We start from the raw sequence: 20,046 nt of genomic DNA, 5'->3' as shown, positions 1-20,046 counted from the left end.
AGAGAGATATAACATGGAGCAGGTGAAATTTACTCAATCTGAATAAGAATTTGAAATTGTTATGATTAAAATGATATAAACTTTGCACTAGTCTTTAACGATAACCCTACTTCTGCTTTGTGTAGTTACACAGCTGTCAAGTTATTAATGTTTGACGACCATCAGGAAACTAGGTAAGTAATATTCTGGTATAAACAATTTAAAGTAAATATTTATAATAGAGAGTCAGGCGAGAAAGTATGTCTACAAGAAAATGCTTAACGATTTCATCACCCGCCTATGAATATAAATTATTGATAATACTTGCTTCAAATAGTTGTGTCTTGATTGGTGGATAATGTTCTTGTACTCTTTGAACCTGCAACAGGTGCAGAGCTTTTGGCACGGTTTTGAGGGTATAAATAACGATAAAACACTGCCCTGTGCTGTTACTTATGACGAAATATTTCAGGGAGACTTTCGAAACATTTTCATTTCGTTCCATCATGAATCTCTACATTTTGTCTATGTTCCTTGGCACGGTTTTAACTGCATTCCAAATATCGTTTGCATCTACTGACAATGAAGGAAGAGTCCGTCAGAATCCGCCGAAAGAATCTACCCAGAAGGACGAGAGATCAATCCAGCCAGTGGCATTGGTAAGTGCCGGTATATATTTGTATTCTGTAGAAAAAGTAGTTGCAAATTATTTAATGATATATGTGTTCAAGAAATTACTACTTAGAAAGTGAATTTGATTTTAGATTGAAATAATGAATTGTAAATAAGTGCAAAATATTTAACGTTGGACGACCAATTAACTAAAAATATTTTCAAAATTGCCTCATATATCGTGAGAATGACAAAAGAAAAGCAACCTCCTGGTTCGAGAGCAAAATCCTGCCTTCACCCAACGTTAATTTGGAGGGAGATGTTTGCACTTGGGTTTTCATTTCAGTGCATTTTGCAAATCAAAATCTATGATTTAGCATACATGATGAGTAGGGATTGAACTAAAGGAAGATTCTCTGCACAAAATGTTTCATTTGCGTTTATTAACACAGTTATTAATCTCTATTTTGAGGGACCAAATTACTGGGAAATGTACTTAAGAAGAGGTAATAGAAATGCTGAGGGAAGGTCTTCGAATTTGTGTTTAAAATGCTGGATGTTATGAAGAATTTCAAGTAATATTTAATCACAGAAAACTGGATTAATGAAACGAAAGATTGCACCTCTTGCAGGGCAAACACAAATTTGGTATCAATGAAAAGAACTTTTAAATTTGCAAATAAATTTGTTCAACTATAGTACGGTGATTAAAGAACGAAACAATTTGACTAAATATGGAGTTGCGAAACTCACCCAATTTGTTGTTTAAATGATATTTGTTTAACCTTGTAACCAGTGGCGGATCTAAACTTTCAGGACACAAAGAAGGATTCTTGATTTTACAAAAGACTTGACATTATAAGTCGCACATCAACATTCTTTATCTTGGGATCGCCTGCTTTAAAGCAGTATTTTGCGTTTCGTCGCCGTCTTCCACCGTTTTGACATTTCAATCAAGTATTTACATATATCAATCACAAAACAGCAAACTAAGATATTAGCTAAGTTTTTCCCATGCCAACAGCTTTAATTGGCTATTAATTAAGAACTTCTACAGATAATGAGAAAAATGTGTCTTCCGACAAATTCCGAAAGTTCCACCAAACCCACTAAAGTGAATTTAAGCAATCAGTGAGCAGCAACATGTTTTGTTATGAGCCGTGGCTAAAATTAGATTAAAAAAGTTGCGTTGGTACCATGCATTGCCATATACAATGTTTACAAATAAACCATGGTGTCGTATTGGTCAATGACGTTCAGAGTTTACACGTAGGGGCATGGGTTTATTGCGCTCCTCACGGAAAATAACTTCGAGGAAAACGTTGAAAGTTGTAAATTTTGTCGACTTTCATGCCACCATTTGAAGTAAGATTTGAATAGATAAGCTAGTTACATGTGTCGATATGGCATCGTGGAGTCAATGAGACTGAGAAAATTATAGGAAGAGGACGTAAAAGCTGCTTTAAAATTTACATTTCCAAAAGGCAAATAAAGGGACTGGATCACAACCCCCTAGTTGTTCAAAATATGTCACGGGGGTTGTTTTGCCACGAATCTGTCTTGTCAACGATTTGCCTATAGGAGTGCCCTGAGGCTGGAAGCTATATCGTTAAGTAAGCCCATAGAGTTCTCCAACTGATTAATTATAATCCATTCGTCTAAGTTTCATCCTCGAAAAGTACAAATCAAGTCATTTGTGTGTGTGTGTGTGAGGGGGTGGGGGTGAGGGGTAGTTATCCCAGACCTCTCAATATTAACCCTCTGGTTTTGCAGAAGGGTCTTAGTTTTGAAGTTGGTGGGGTCTCAGTTCTGCAGTGCTTCTCAGATCTTAATTTTGTAGACACAAACAAACTTGTGTCTTTAATTCACCAAGTTTCGTTTCTGCATATGACTTTTCACCTCCTTGTTACATTTCATAGAACACTGTAGAACTACCACTTGATGCAAACAAACATGGAAACTTAGCAGGTTATGGGAATCTTCGTAATCATAGATTTGACAACAACGACGAGCATAAAGTGTCAGGTAAAGATCCTCAGCCGTAAGTTTTGTTAGATTTGACTAAAATTTAGATAATAACGTTTATCAGGCCACTGAACTGGAACTGTAGGTTTATTAAAGTAACAAAAGTGATAAAAAAAACCTAACTATTATCTGTGAACATTTCATCTTTGGGGGCAAGCGTTTTTTTTTAAGTTTTGCGATAAAAATTAAATCGTTTTTATTGTATTAGTCTTGTCCCATAAAAAAGTCAATGTATGAAAAAGCAGCTTGTACAATTAAACACAATTGATTCCTTTAGTGGCTCTCGTAAAGACCTGCAGATCTATCTATATTCCTTCGTAGGTTGACAAGTAGTTCAAAAGAATGGGATATATTACATATTGTTTTCTTAAGCTGAAGTGAAAAAGATGCACTCGTAAGTCTGTATTGGTTTATTGAATTACAAACAATGTTTATCTTTCAAATTGATACTCAACTTAACATGACTTCAAGTTAGTTCAGATCGATGCTTCGTTCTATTTCAAATTGGTCCTATTGTGTATAATATCACAGCCGCAGATGACCAGTCTAATCTCAGAAGACCTCCAGGAGAATCAGCTAGTGGAGCGATCTACGTTAGATGGGGTCATCATAGTTGTCCAACCTCTTCAGAGTTGGTTTATACAGGTATCTCTATTTAAATTAGAAACAAATGTTTATACAAAATCATTTTTCTTGATAAAGCACTGCAAAATTAATATCGCATTGTTTATATAAAATTAGTTTGAAAATGATTTCGAAAGATAAAAGAATCCTTCAGACTGCTTATTACCGACAAATAATGAGTTTAATTTAAATTTCAAAGACCTTTGTGAATGATAAATTATACCTGAAGTAGCATGTATACATATCCTACCAGATAAGTACTTATTCAACTATTTCTTAAAACGTTTTAGAGATGAAATAAAGATCTTTTCAACGTGAGATATGAGAACAATATTGATAGGAATTTTCAATTGATCACAGTAAAGATTTTAGAAAAGAGGAATTTTCGTGTCTTTGTAAAAAGAGGACGTCGGAAGCATACCAAATAAGTAATACTGCATGTTATTCGTAAGTGAATTAATCTATTACTTCAAAGTAGGAAGAACGATGTTTGAGTTTCTTCAATAATCCATTAATTTTAGGTTAATACTTTGCAAAATTACTAAGAAAATATTATGATTAATTAATCCCCGTTTACAGATGCAACAATAAGCTAGCTCGTGTATCCATCCTGAAAATTAAATTACTTTAAAACACCAAAATAAGTGATGTGTTGGAGGTAGAAGGAATTTATACACCTACGCGGTTAAGCAAAATAACCTTTTTTTGGCTGATATAAAGATTGCGTATTTTGCTGCGATTCATAATGTATTAAACTTGTGTTCTAGGGGGAATAGCTCTTAAATACGTTTCTACCACAAGAAGTTCTTAAGAAATCTTTTGATCACTATTTCAAGAAAATTATGAATAAACAATCGACTGCTAAAGAAAACGTAGCATTATTGAACATATTTAACTACTTTATTCAAGGATCCGCTGCGGGAACAAGCTACGGTGATTCCGGGGGCGGAGTTAATCAGCTTTGCCTATCGCACAACCCCGTGTACGACTCTCCCGTAGCTGGTGTTGGGGGAGAAAGATCTTTCGTTTATGGCACTGAATATCAGATAAATGATTTTCCATATCTTCAATCGAGAAAATGGCATGATGTTCCTTGCGCAGTCTGCTTAGCACCGGCCAGAGTCGCTAAACTGATCATTCCTGGCACGAATGTGTGCCCTTCAAACGGATGGACCAGAGAGTACGGTGGATACTTGATGGCCGCGAGAGTTCATTCATCACATAGAAGGTCAATGCATATTTGTGTTGATAGAGAGATGCAGGTGATACCTCGCACCGATGGATATCCTTCTGACGGTAAGCGGGATGTCCTCGATTTGGTGGAGGCCAGATGTTCACCAAGTGGAGGCGGTATTCCTTGTGGTCCCTATGTTCATGGCTATGAACTGACGTGTGCTGTGTGTACCAAGTAAGCTAGTACCAAGTAAACAAGTATTTGCATATTTAAGCCCTTTGATAATTTTATTCTAAATCTTATAAGAACTCGTGAATATATTAAAATAATTGATACAACTATCGCAGTTAAATTGTTAATGCCGGTTAGTTTGGTCAATATTTATCACGTGATTAGCCTGCATTAGGCACTTATAGAGGTTAATGATACGACGAGTGCAGCGACCAGCCTATCGCAGTTGGAATAGCAATGTAGCGTATTAACTAAACTCCAGGCTAGACCTAAGGGATTAAAATGCTCCATACAAAATTGAAGTGGCTGAAACAGAAAATAAAAGGTATAAGAAAAAAGTCATAGACAAAAAAGAATAAAAGTTGCAGAAATGAATAACTGTATACTCCTGCAAATAATTAAGATATCTAGATATGTTGTTACAACCACATTACTGCTTCTTACTAGTGAGTTATTTATCGTCTAATCTGATTCAATAAATATCGTGTCCCGCAAATGTATTTTATTCGTCTTTTATTTGCCTGTTTTCAAACCTTCAAAATATCTCCCTACTCTTGTGAAACAAAGTAACATTAAAGGCACTCTCTCGGCTAGGAAATTGCTAATCTTGTCTCAACGTATTCCCCGATTTAAAAATGAAAACAATGCTGCCCTCGTCTCTAATGTAGCATTCTCATCCTTATTTATAGGCAGCACTCGGATCTGGGTAATGCTACCGCAAAGTATCAGGTTTACGAGATTCTAATCCGCCTCTCACAGTGTTGCGTAACCTATAGGCATACTATGTAATTGCTCTAGTGTGCTATGCGAGCACCTTTCCACTTGTTCATGTACGCAATTTTTCGATTGGCTATATGAAACAGTGCACATTGTACTGCTGGGAAAACGCTATACCAGCTCGTAGGAGTCATATGGGCCGTATGATCTCGTGCTGCCGATTTGTGTTGGAGAAATTGCTGAAGAAATCAAAAGCGAATGGGTACGTCGTGTAATTCTCTACAAACATGTGACTGAATATGTGCTGCTTATATACTTTTATTTGACGAAACGACTTGTTTCTGGCCTAACGTTCTTCAATACTTGAGTTCAAAATAATTTAAAACTGTTAGCAAACTGCTTATCTACCAGAGAGCCTGTGTAGGAACATGTGTGAAAGTAAGTTGGCCTGACGTTTCGATCCTAGCAGGATCTTCTTCAAAGGCTAGATGACAAGTAACAGTAACACAAGGTACAACAAACACGCACATAATACAGACAGGTTGATGAGCATGGTGAACACAAAGAGATAGATGATAGAGGATAAGTAGACACGGGATGGAGAGAAGAATGAAAGACAGAAACAGAAAACAACAGGAGAGGTAGGAGATAAACAGTGGAGGGACAAAGAGAGGATTAAGGGAAGGGGTAAGGGTATACACTGGAGAAGAACAAAAACAGAAAGGTGTGGAGAAAAAAAGCTATGAGAAGAGGAGTGATGAGGGGGGGGGGAAGGGGGGGCAGAAGAAAAGTTATTCATGTCCTTCCTGAATGTTGAGCCCATGAGGTTGAATGGTGCGAAGGGGGGGGGGGGCACCCACAACCTCTCTCTGCTGATCCTTACTAGCTCAGGACGGCTACCTAAGGATTCAATCCCCTATAGAGACATGTCGTTAATGGTATGGTTGGGAAGGCTAAAGTGTTCTCAAAAAATGAATGACCTTCGGCACAGGGGTAAGCTGGACTCCTTCAGCTGCCTTTAATACATTTTACTGCATTACTACAAACATATGGTGACTTCCAAGGCAACTTTCGACCAGTGTATGCTGTATTGGCCCCAAATATACCAGATATTCAAATATGGTTACCTTTGGTCAAAGTTTTGAAACTGGTTTTATTACCACCTTCGAGTAAATTTACCTCTCTGGGACATTCAGGCATCTTATGCTTTCAATTACAATGCCTTATAGAACAATTTGGAAAGTAAAGACCTCTAGAAGCATTCTTTTTAAATATTCTAACAATTATAGCATGCTAAATTGGGGCCAATACTACATAGCCTACCTTTAAAATATCCTGTAATGTACTCTGGATAAACACTATCAAATATGGAAGAAATGCTTTGGTTAAAGTTTGAATATGGTCACTTTAACATATAAAAAATGCAAGTGAGATAGTGGTAAGTTTCCTGCTCATGGTTATTGTAGTTGAACTCAATGTATAGAACTGTACAGATGCAATCAATGTGTTAAAAATAAAAACATGTTACAATACTGACTTGCCTAACTTTAGAATAAGCAATACAAACAGTAGGGTGGTGTTCCAAATACGGAATGCAGGAACATATAACCAAATAAGGCTAGGAGACGCCATGCCTCCATTGTGGAACTTTTTCATGATAAGTATAGCAGCTTTACATCCAAAAGAAACTTTGCCAAAACTTCAAAAGACCCTATAATGTCCTCTGCATTTTAAACATCTCCATCTGCCACTATCTCTATTTGCCACTTGGGTTATCATTAGAGTACTGAATGAACTGTTTTATCACTACTGGCTGCAAGTTAGAGAACCTCTTCAACACTCCATGACATCACAATACATTTTATGTCTGATTGGTCTCACACAATACAAAATAAAGACAAGTTATTCTGTACCAACAATAAATAACCCAAGATCAATGTCACATTAGAACTACTTGTATTACTGAACAATCTACAGTAAGTAAACATATCAGATATTGCTATCATGGAAAGCCAAATAGTGTACAATAAAGTATGTAGTGAAACCAATATTCAATCATTTAGTGTAGTTGTAACTTTGATGACATCAATTATGTAGTATACATTACACTATGAATGAACATGCAAATTAATGCTAAATACTGCAGAAAGGAGTAAGATACATAACGCACTGAATGCAACCATCAATGTTTGACACCATGAAGAAGATAAATTCTTATGATACATTGCACTAGCTTAGTGACTTCATTTTACTGAGACACCATGTTTTTTGTTGTCCGTTATGGTACAGTTTGTTCAATTGTCTTGAAGGCTTGTGATATCTACATTCATGGATACTTGTTACTCCATTGTCCACTCTTGTGTCCTTGATGTATGGTACTTAAACAAACTGAGGATCTGCTTTGACATAAGCTATTTCAAAATTGTCCGTATCCATGTTAACAACGTTCACTGTGCAAATCCGTAGCCCTCACTGGAGAACAAGAAATATGACAATCATCTTACATAAAGTAGAGAAGCACACGTTTATTAATGAAACAATCGAACACAAACACTTCCAGTTCCAATCCTTATATCTGCTTGCAAAGCATCCATCATGCCATAACGCTATGCTGTGCTGTACTGTTCCTCTAAAGGATGTTCTGTACATCTTTAATGTGAAATGAAAAGGGAAAAAGACATATTTATGGCATTGTGTGAGGACAGAATTGTCACAAAGATATACCTGTTCAAATTATTTTCCAAGATATTATTCATTTGGTTTTAATTGCAAAAGAGACATTAAGGGCTCATAGCCACTGTAACTGGTTGGAGTCAGCACAAATGTTATGTTTGTTTATTCACTGAGATTGTAACTTGCACTCATTGTTATAACTAAAATTTATTGTTCAAAACTGGGAGAAGGTAGACCCCTTAATGATGCCCCTAACATGTTAAACTAGAAATATAGCTCACACTCAAAATTTGCCAAAAATGTTAATGTCTTTGCTGATATGAAACTATATGCACATGACAACCTGATCAGATGACAACTACATTATAGGCAGTGAAGAGTAACTATCTTTAAGCAGTGCAAGTATGTACAAATGATGCCACATCATCATGAAACATAAAAAGAAATCATGAGAAAAGAATAAATGTGCCTTTTTTTAACACAAACTGCTTCAGGTAGGTAGGTAGCACATTCTACAAGATTGGGAAATGTCTTTATTTTTCAGACATAAGGAAAAATACTACTGTTATCATTAACTTTTAAGGTTTAAACATTTTTGGGTCCGTCGCATTTACAGACCTCAGGTGGATGTATTGGCACCATATTTAGCACTTTATGTCTATGTCATTAATATGACATAAAACAATAAATGAATAAATATGTCCAATGTCCTAAATTCGGTTAGTCATATACAGTCCTACAGTAGAAAACTGCAGACCTAGTTGAAATGTAGACTTAGTTACAGCATGGAACGGTTACAGTATGTGCATCGACAAATTACCAGTCTCCACTGGGGAACAACTACTGGAGTGCATTGCTAAAAAAGACAAATAATACCGAGATTAATAATATATCAGAATGCATACTGTATACATAGCAGGGAAGTGCTCATGAATATTTGAGTGCCGGGCAGATTGTGCGGTAGTGTGATCCACACCCTGGGAGAGGGATCTCATGGGTAGGTCCCCCCCCCCCTGCCAACTGGACAAATTTTGCACATGAAGTATGCTAAGGTGGTGCTATTTTTCCTATTCTATGCTATGTATTCTCCCAGATTTTGGTTATGGTAAAATTTATTAAATTATCATCAAAAAGTGCTGGGCGAAAAAAAATTAAAATACTGTTTGTGCGGGGCGGCATTCAGAACTGCTGGGCGCAGCCGCCCAGTGTGAGCACATCCCTGACATAGTAATTTATATAACTTCCAACATAAATTACTGAATACCACATTTTGCCCTTCACTAGATAGTCAACAATTCACATCAATTTTACAAACACAGAACAGTAATTACACTACTAGTTACAGAACTTTGCTATTGGCAGCATAAATTCATCACATCTGCCTTATGATCTACAGTATGTATAGTGTCAACTCTGTAAGGATTCAAGAATGGTCCATTAACTAATCTAGTGCAAACCTAAACTAGCGATGTGCTACAATTTCTATTATATTTTTAATTACATGTTAGTAGTTTACACCTGCAGTATTATAACTTATTTACTAATACCTTACATACACTAAATTTCATAACTGTTGATGTTACAATGGCAATGTCCCTTGTAGGCTTGTTCATACACTAATATGTCACCAAATTTCATTATGTTCAGGGATGCATAATTGCTTTCGAAAATATAGGTAGGCTTTGCTTATTTCCAAGATTCAGAATTACGGAATTTTCTACAGGTGTGCCCTGAACAATGAAGTGTTTGAAGATAACATAAAAACATGATATGGTTTATTATGGGCGACCATTCTAGTTCTATCACAAATAAGTAGTATCACTTTCATTTTGTATAATGTTTAGAACTGCATGATCAGATTATGTGTAGAGTTATGAAGCCTATGATGTTGTTATATTTTGGCAAATGTCTTTAATTTCTATATCATGATGAAATTATCAATTATTGTAAGACGGACTCAACGACCCCCCGGAATGGTGCGTCATGTCAGATGAATTGTGGGACTAAGGGGTCCGTCAAAGCGCACATTTGGTGCGTCATAACAACCACAATATGTGCGTCAGTGTGCGTCATGGTCAGTAAACGATCGGTCAAAATATTTATTTGTTGTATGTCAAAGACATATATCCAACAATGTGTAAATTTCACTATGATGCAGGGGTGCATCAATGTTCAAAATTAAATCAAAATTAACCTATTCCAGGGGTCTGAGGGTGTGTCATACAATTGCCAGACATGTGCATTATTGGCATCTGCAATTCTAATAGTCATTTTATAATCAAAATAGATTAAAACATACTAATGAACAATAATTCACGCCTATTTTGAGTTAAACAGATAAGTCCAATTAGAACGATCAATATTGTGTTAGTTCAACCAATACTGAGATTTGAGTTATCCACTAAAAAATATTTCGACTGCATTGTGCACTATGTGACTTAAATAATACACACCATCACATGGTAACCACATAAATTATTGGAACAATAGAGAAGAATATAATGGACCCAGCACACTTTATAGTAGATTAGTATTTTAGCATTACATCTTAGATTGAGTAGATAATAAGACTACAGTAATTGCAGAATACTGTACCATGTAACTAAATATCATGGTGTATCCTTTAAATTAAATGTGATAAATTTTGTCGAACATGAAATGGTGGGATTCACAATAATTGGTAACATTGATTTGTTTATGTTGTCCTTGGTTTTCTGATTAAACAACGATGTTGTTTAATCATCTGTGATTTTGTTTAATCATATATCATGTTATGAATGCATAAATATGTGAACAGTATCCTTCACTCATTCAACAAAGACGCCTGTAGAGCTAGTGTAGCTTCTTTCTGAGAAGGCTTTTGAGTCTTGAATTAATTTGGGAAGCTTACTTACAGTATATTACTTTACACTACAGTTACCAGGAAAAGAGTTTAGTTACTACCAAGTTGAGAGTATTAGGCAATACTCTAATTTGGGATAGAAAGAGTTTAAATTTATGCGTACATTTTTTCTTTGCAAGTGGAAAATCATCCACAGCTAAAGTGGCTATGCGGATTGACAAGCAAGTGAAGCAAAGTAAATACCCTAGCATATGCATATTAGACTTAAAAAAAATAAAAGAACCCAATGCCTTAGTAACTTAATTCATCTTGGAGTTGCTCAGCGGATTCAAGGTTATTTCACCACTTAAGAACCCATGCTCAGACAAAAAGAAAAAGACAAAAATGAAATGGCTACACAAATTAGAAGTCTATAACTGAGAATGACCATGCAAGCAAATATGCAGTAAATTTTCAAGTTGTCAGACTAATTTATTTGTTGCAAGGAACTCTATAATTGTGCTGGTAAACTAGAGTAGGGAATGAAAACAGTTACTTCATTGAGTATACCTCACTGCATACTAGACTTACAGTTACAAAATAAATATGCCCATATCAAAAATGCTCTTGACAGGAATAACCACCAAATTGAGGTAGGCCTTCCATGGTGCATAATTTTATAAATCTGGGCCTGGAGCAAGGCTACAGTAGTCCTACTTTTGCAATTGCTTCCCTCATGAGAAGTTGCATTTCTTTCGAGTTTTATTTTCTTGTGGGTAGATCTCCCTACCAAATCCATGTCCATATTACACTGATGTAGGCTAAGGTCTATTCATATTTGCAAAGCTACCGAATCATAAACCAAACACATATGATACCGCAGACTTCCATACTGATAATGCTTACTAGGCGAATATAAGAAGAAAGGCATAAACAACACTTCAAGAAATGTTCGGCCTAGGCTAGGCTACAGTTAGTACAGCAGCCTGCATTGCAGTAGCATGGACACTGCGAAGTTCGGACACCTAAGCCTTAAAACACCCCAAAACTATATCTCATGGTATAAATCACCTGAAAATAAACTTGATATGGTTGGGTCATTAGAGCAAAAAGCTGTAGCTTCGTAGTTTTCGTGCAATTGGCTCTTGCTGTAGGTTGTGATGGTGAAATAGTGTATTTCTTAGAGGTGTCCGAACTTCGCAGTGTTCCAAACTTCGCAATACTGACTATACTACTACTGTACTAGCCTATGCCTCTCGGTTTATTAGTTGCCTTAGTTTGTCGTAGTAGTACTAGTAGGCCTAGCTAGCATGATCTATTGAACAATATAACAAGGAAGCCTACAGTTGACCAAACACTTCGGCCGGAAAACAGTATACTGTAGCCTTAATGGTAAATATATAACGTTAGTCGTTAGTATTATTTGCTGCCTACCTTCTTGTATGATCTGCCATGCCAGTAATGCTCCGCGAAGGTAGCATTGGTCATTTTGTAGATCCCCGATCTCCGTTCCAGTATATCGTTTTTGGAGACCCTGTCCACGTACGTAGCACCAGCTCAAGTACACTTTCATGCATGCAATTCTATGTCCGTTTTACGCTCACTGCTTTGGCATCGGGACCCACAATAAAGCAACCTGTGGCTTCCACCTAAACAGCGCGGCGACGCGACCGCAATATACACGTTACGTGTGTTATGCTACCACTGCATGACACTGTGCTATACATAACGTATATTTACATACAGGATTTACACTGTACAGTGGCAATACATTAAAAATACCTTTTCACATGAGTAACGGTGTACCAGCGAAACCTATGAAATTGGCCCGCCCTCTAAAAAAATCCTAGCTGAGAGTATACCTTTAACGTTGCATGTTCGAAGCTAAGTACAGTTGTGTGTACTTTGTTTTGCACATTCCAGACAAGGAGAAGCTTTCAGTGGCATTGCAAGTACTTCCACTTCTGTTTCCTGCGGGAACTAAGTATGATGGAGTCGGAAAGAAGAAGGACCTAAAGCAACTTTGGCAGAGGCAATGCAGTCTTTTGTGCAATGTGCGCTTGTAACTACATTAAATCACTGATCCCATATTCTTGGAACTGGAACAAATACTACATGAACTTGTGCGTTGAAAAATGTGCTAGGGGTGACAGTAACCAATCAGAAGTACACTTCGAAGTTAAGGGAAGAAATGTTTGATGTGTGATTTGTGTGAATGTGTGTGTCCAAAACTCCTCCCAAACTGAAAATTGGTCGGGAGATGCTCTAAGATGGACTTTGTGTTAAGATAGATTCCAATGGATGTTTTCAGAAGCAAAGGTTTTCATGAACTTGCAAAGTCCACAGGTATTTGGATCATCAAATAAAAATTATAATTGTGACTGAAAGTCTAAAGGTTGAAAGTCAAATTGTCAAAACTTGTTTCTTGCTATAATTACAACAGATTTTTTTTTTTTTTAAATGCAAGTTTCAGTTGGTTTAGATTTGGAAATACTTCAAGCATATCTGAGATGAAAAAAGTGTGACTTGAAGTATCTACATTATAGGATATCTCTTAATGGACTTACATTTCAGTTTCAAAAGTCAGTAATATGAATTTTAAAAATGGGATCAGATTTTCTTGCCTCCACCCTTTGCTTTGCATGTGAGAATAATTCAAAACTATCACTGCATATCTTGTTTATTGTTTTCACTATTTCATCACTGCAGATTGGAATCAACTTGCCAGAGTTCCTGGCTAAAGTCAGCCAGACGCAACCACTGATTCTAATCATTGGAGAGAACAGAAGGAACCCAGAACAACAGTTTGTGATAGTAGAAAGGATGGCAATACCAGCTAGTTCTCTTAACAAGGCAGTTGATCTATGTTTCAATTGGTTTTATGTAGTATACCTTAACTACCCCTGGGAGTCTAATAATGTGTGGGATTAAAATCAAAAGAACATTTACAGGCTGGACGAGGAGAAGGGTAGGCTAAAGTCAACACCAAGTGTCTTGTCCTTGAAGAATTTTGTACCATGCAGTGCAGAAACTTCAAGTGAGATGTGAAAAGAGTGTGCTTACGATCCATGTTTATAGTATTGACTGAAAGCATTAATGTTGAAATGCTTACCTTATATTATTTGGGCCAGCATGAAATTTGTATGACTGAGTTTACTCCTAATATATTTGTTTGTAAAGACCTTACAAAACCAAAATATGACTCGAATAGAGGAGCTGGTTAAACGCTTCTTCTTTTCTTTTAATGATACCCAAGACCAAATACTTTACAGGCCATCATACTTCAGAAACTACACTTGGTTTTGACGAGCTTGAAGTCGCCTAATATTTTGGAGGTTTGTGCAATAATTTTAACTTATTTAAATATGTTTGAAATAATATTAAGAAATATTATATTAATGGAACAGTATTTCAAAATTTAAAAATGTCATTCAGTCTAGCCAAGATCCAGCAGAAACTTAATAAATTTTAAATGGTTTAGAAAAATGTGATTTCTGTCTCGAAATGTTAAATTTGTTTTATGTGTACATAACCCATCATGTCTTAGCATTTTTGTGCCCCCTCCCCCCTCCCTTACCAGGACCGCTTGATATGTAAGTTTGCAGCAGGCCATTAAACCTTGAGAGAAAAACCAAAAACATATACAAACTATCACAGTAAATGTAATGATAGTGTCTTTGCACGCTGTGTATACCTTACCATAGGTGACTGGAATCAATATGTGCTTGTACGTTTTATGAACTTCATTCAACATTAATTCTGGAAACAGTATAGTATTTCATATTAAATTCCAATGGCATTTAGAATGTCTGCAATTATGGGTCTTGCTTTCCTTATATATAAATTCACCCGATTTAATAGGTCTGCCCCTGAGTATTTTTAGAATCAAATGAAAAATCACTGGCCTCGAAGGCCTATTTAAGAAGGCAATGATCTAGTCAATTTTGACTAGTATGTAGTCAAAATGATGAGATGTTTCTGGTCAATTAGAACAAGGTTTTCTAGTCACTTAAAATGACCAGATGTCTCTAGTCAAAAAGACGAGGATCTCATAAAGTCATATTTTACATGGTAATCTGGTCAAATTTGACTAGATTCTAGTTAAAAATGACTAGGTATTTTTATGAGTGTAGGGTCGGGGAGGGGTTGCGGATGTCTAAGGAGGAGATAAGCCTCTCGCAGAAATTTGGTAACGATGCAATAAATTTTGCATGTAAGCATCATCACATACCCGTCAAACAAGAACACATTAATGATTAAAATTGAGGAGATAAACTGGTCCGCTCAGTTGGTAATGTGAGTATGAGTGAGTCTAGGAGCAAGATCATTTACTGGGTTGTCAGGGTATCCGCTGGGGTCATGAATCATTGTGACACGAGAGCATTCACTGTGACATCAAATTATTAACTCGGAGCAAACTGTTGTTTTATGAAACATAAGGAAACTAGAAACAGAATAAAAAGTTGATGTTTAGTGACTGAATGATGACGCCATACCCTTAATCACTTACAGAGTGGATTCAATGGAGGAGGGGTGCATCAAGTAAGTTCCAATTCGGGTCGCTTTATATAGAAGACATGACAGCAACGGTGTAGGTAGCTAACGAACTAAGTCATTATATATTATAAATACACACATCTTTCATCATATTTTTAATATTATTTCTGCGACTCCAATGGGGAACGTTGGATTTATGTCCATGTTAAAGTCAAAATAATTGAGCGAAAAATTAGCAATTAATATATCTGTCAAATAAGTTGAAACACGTCAAAAAAACAGACTTAAAACCACCGTAAAATATATTAACTATAACAGTTTGTGTTTGAGTAATAATAATTTATTGAGATATGAACCAGCTTAAACCTTTTAGGAATCTACCTTGAAGCTTTGAACTGACACAAATTTGGGAAGTAGGTAAATTGCTGAATAAATGTTTTTTTTTTAAACTTTATGTTGGAAGAGGGTCACCACTCATGCTCACATGTTCATCTCAAACTATGTGAGTTTTGCATTACTTTGTCTCTGTATACTGACTGGACTCGGACTTGGTCAGCTGATTCTCTTTCAATATTATTTTACTCACTGACATGTATGAGGTAGTTTCCGCTATGTAGTTTGTGTATCACTTGGCAAACTTGAACAGATGCATTTTGCAGTTTGGTATCGTCACCCTATTTTTTAGTTAACAAATCCATTTTTTTTTTATTGCGACCTTAGCTGCTCCCGCAACGCAGAAGAGGGTACTTTGTTTATCCAAATAACGGTATATACTGTCACCGAGACGACGCTCAATGAAGCTGAACAAGGTGATTGTATGTTTTTGCCCATTTATTCAGACGCGTGGTTTGAACAAGACCACGGTGAAAACTAGAAAGTAAAGATATCAATACATCAACATACAAACATTGGTGAAATAAACAAATGAATTGAACATATCAATAATAACATAATAATAACATAATAATGCATTATATTTCTTCTTATAAAACAATGCAAAAAAAGGAAGAATTATAACAAATAACATTTATAACATAATAATAACATAATAATGCATTATATTTCTTCTTATAAAACAATGCACAAAAGAAAGAAGTATAACAAATAACATTTGGTAACATGAAACAAGACATATAGAAAGATTGGCGACAATTACATTCTTGATAATTAACTTACAATCGTTACCGGGCAAAACCAACAGCACGACAAACTGCGGTGTACAGGGTTTACAGGGATTAACGGCGGCTTTCTGGGGTTAACGGCGGCTTTCTGGAGAATGTACAGAACACCAACAAAGTAATAACCTCTGGCGATATATTCTATTCCAGATACTCTTAAAAATAAGCAAACAACAAATACACAGTAAAAAGGCAATAATAAGTAACAGGCACGAGCATGCAGCAACACCACATTAAAGGCAAATATCTATAATGCGATATTAAAAGAGATATACAATTACAATATCAAGCCCCTTAATACTTATATAAAACAATTAGAATACTTACATACTAAGGAACAGTGCTACAGGAACACATGCGACGCCTCTCTGAGCCAGGAGAGGAATGAAGCATGTGCACTTCAAAATACGCAAGTATACACCGATTACGTAATTGTACATCGATTACATAAGCATGCAAATCGAGGTGGACATGAAAGGCAACTAGTAAATGGGCAGTATTGACCTCTGCCCGACCTCGACCAAGCGGAAATTTCCATTTGGTCACGCTAAGCAAATAGCACACATCGGCAACGATGACATATACGGTTGTCTTTGTCCCTGCATAATTTAGCGCCCCCAGCCCTCCACAACATCCGCGACAATAACAGTAAGAAATTTATGAGGATGGAAGGCCCGAATCATATCATCACATAATTATCAATGCTTTCTTTGATTAAGTTTCATATTCTCATGAAAAACAATTTGGTTTTCGCCCTGGCCACTCTGCAGAACTTGCTTTGGTCAATACAGTGGATAAAATTCATAGTGCTCTTGATTCGGGTGATAATTGTATTGGTGTTTTCAGACCTTTCCAAAGCATTCGATACCATCGATCATGGAATTCTTCTGAGGAAATTATCACATTACGGTATTAGAGGTCTAGCTCTTTCTCTCATTTCAAGTTATTTGTTTAACAGGCAACAGTACGTTTCTTCTTCTGGAATCAATTCTGATAATCGTTCAGTTAAGTGCGGAGTTTTCAAGGGTCTATATTAGGTCCACTTCTTTTTATAATTTACGTAAATGATATTTGCAACGTCTCTACAGATTGCTCAATTGTCCTTTTTGCTGATGACACTAATATTTTTTTCTCTGACAGCAATGTAGAAACTCTTAAAGTAACCGTAAATAATGAATTAAATGCGTTTTATGAGTCGTTTTCTGCTAACAAACTGTCCTTGAATGTTGATAACACAAATTATGTGGTATTTGGAAACTCCTCTAGAACATTAAATGCTTATTTATATATGCATGGTATTTGCCTTAAAAGAGTCGATAATATTAAATTTCTTGGTGTGTATATTGACTCTCAGCTCTCACGGAAAGTCCATAACAATCATGTTTGTAAACAAGTTTCTAGAGGTGTAGGTATTTTATCTAAGTTAAAATATACTTTTCCAAGGAAAATTCTGAGATCTGTTTACTATAGTATTATATTTCCTTATCTATCGTACTGCTCTTCAGTTTGGTCTGGTACCTTCAATACTAACCTTAATAAGCTTGTCATTCTCCAAAAAACGGCCTGTGAGGCACATGACGTCTTCAGCTCCACGTGATAATACCAGTCATTTATTCTCCTCCTTAAATGTGCTCAAGTTCACTGATCTAATTTCTTTAAATGTTCTGACGTTTACTTATCGTGCTATGAACAATCTGCTTCCAAGTTCTTTTGCTACCGTTTATACAATTGGTCACTCATGAAAGAAATGGGCTTCTCTACACATGTGATCATCCTGATAAAATCTTTGTATGAAGGTCAAGAGGCCACAGTTGGAACAGAATGTGGTGACAGCGACTGGTTTACAATAGGTCAAGGAGTGCGCCAGGGATGCATCTTGTCACCGTATCTCTTTAACATCTACGCAGAATACATCATGCGATTAGCTCTAGATGACTTTGTGGGACAGGTATCCATTGGAGGACGCCAGATAAATGATCTTAGATATGCTGACGACACTACCCTACTTGAAAGAACAGCAGCAGAGCTTCTAGACCTTATTGAAAGAGTCAAGCAATCCAGTGAGGAATACGTACTGTACCTCAATGTTAAGAAGACAAAGGTTATGATATGTGGAGGAAAGAATGACCATCATATTCAAGCTGATGGAGAGGATTTCGAAGTAGTCAACACTTTCAACTTCCTGGGCTCTCTGATTGTGGATGATGGTGGATGCTCACAAGAAATACGACGGCGTCTCGCCATGGCTAGATCATCTGCTATAAACCTCACTGACATCTGGAAAGACAGAGGGATCTCAAGGAACACCAAGATCCATATAATGAATGCTTTGGTCTTTCCAATTGCTACATATGGGTCTGAGACGTGGGCTCTTGGAGCAGTAGACAGAAAGAAAATCCATGCTTTTGAAATGTGGTGTTGGAGGAGGATGCTGAGGATATCATGGAAGGAACGTAAGTCAAATGATTTTGTCAAGAACCAAATTAGAGCGAAGGCTACCTTATGTCAGAAGATAGCTAAGAACAAGCTGCAGTATTTTGGACACATTTCTAGGAGAGAAGGTGAGTACTTGGAGAAGATCATTACCCAAGGTCATGTTGAGGGTCAACGAAAACGTGGTAGGCCAAAAGTTCGATGGGCTGACGGGATAAAAGAGATCACCGGCATGAACATCTCCGCAGCTCACCGATATGCCGGATAAAAGTGGTTGGAACGTCATCATCAATAGGGTCACAAAGGGTCAGTCACGACTATGACCCATAGGAGGACGACCACACTCTATTCACAATTATAATACTAGACAAGCTGGTCATTTACGTGATTCTTTTTGTCGTAATTCAAAGAGCATGCAAAGCCTCCGTTATCGATTTATTTCTTTGTGGAACAATCTTCCGATTAACTTGAAATCCTATACTTCCGTGGCTTCATTCAGGTGACATCTGAAAAATTACTATGAAAGCCTTTATTGAATGTATCTGTTGTAAGGGGTGGGAGTAGGTGGTGGTGGTTGGGGGGGTAGTGTTATTTGTCTTATTTGTTAAGGTTATCTGCCTTTTTGGGGGTCTTCTTTTTTAGGTGTTAAGGTTTTCTAAGATTTTCTTTGATGGGGGTACTTTATTCGATTAAGCCCACTAGGGTTTCTTAGTTTACTACCTTTCACATATTTACTTATTTGCAGTTATATTGTCTTGTTCACCTTGTATTACTATGTGTTGAACAAATAAATCACATATATATATATATAATATATATGACAAACCGTAAACGCATAACCTTTCACCGACTATGCAGTAGTTGGAAATCCCCTCCATACCGACCCCCGGGCCATGAAAGGAAAGATAAAGACCATGAAAACTTTAGTTAATTTATTTCAAAAGAGTAAGAAGAGATATTAAAGGTTTGAAAACAGACAAATAAAACATAACAATACATTTGTGGGACTCGATATTTATTTTATTTAATTAGACGATAAATAACTCACTAGTAACAAGCAGTCACGTGGTTGTAACAACTAA

At 36.5% G+C, this 20,046-nt stretch overlaps 1 protein-coding gene across 1 annotated transcript; it reads left to right on the top strand.

Annotated features, from left to right (window-relative positions):
- Window positions 1-240: 240 nt before the first annotated feature.
- On the top strand, window positions 241-5,141 carry LOC139984690 (uncharacterized). The gene is made up of 4 exons (XM_071998699.1): window positions 241-638; window positions 2,511-2,616; window positions 3,148-3,261; window positions 4,150-5,141. The coding sequence occupies exons 1-4, from the start codon at window positions 435-437 to the stop codon at window positions 4,650-4,652; spliced, it is 927 nt and encodes a 308-aa protein (XP_071854800.1). The 5' UTR covers window positions 241-434; the 3' UTR covers window positions 4,653-5,141.
- Window positions 5,142-20,046: the final 14,905 nt, after the last annotated feature.

Source organism: Apostichopus japonicus, chromosome 17 (genome assembly GCF_037975245.1).
Source record: "Apostichopus japonicus isolate 1M-3 chromosome 17, ASM3797524v1, whole genome shotgun sequence".
Classification (NCBI taxonomy): domain Eukaryota; kingdom Metazoa; phylum Echinodermata; class Holothuroidea; order Aspidochirotida; family Stichopodidae; genus Apostichopus; species Apostichopus japonicus.
The sequence above is the reverse complement of the archived record's forward strand: the minus strand, read 5'-3'. Positions and strand labels throughout refer to the sequence as shown.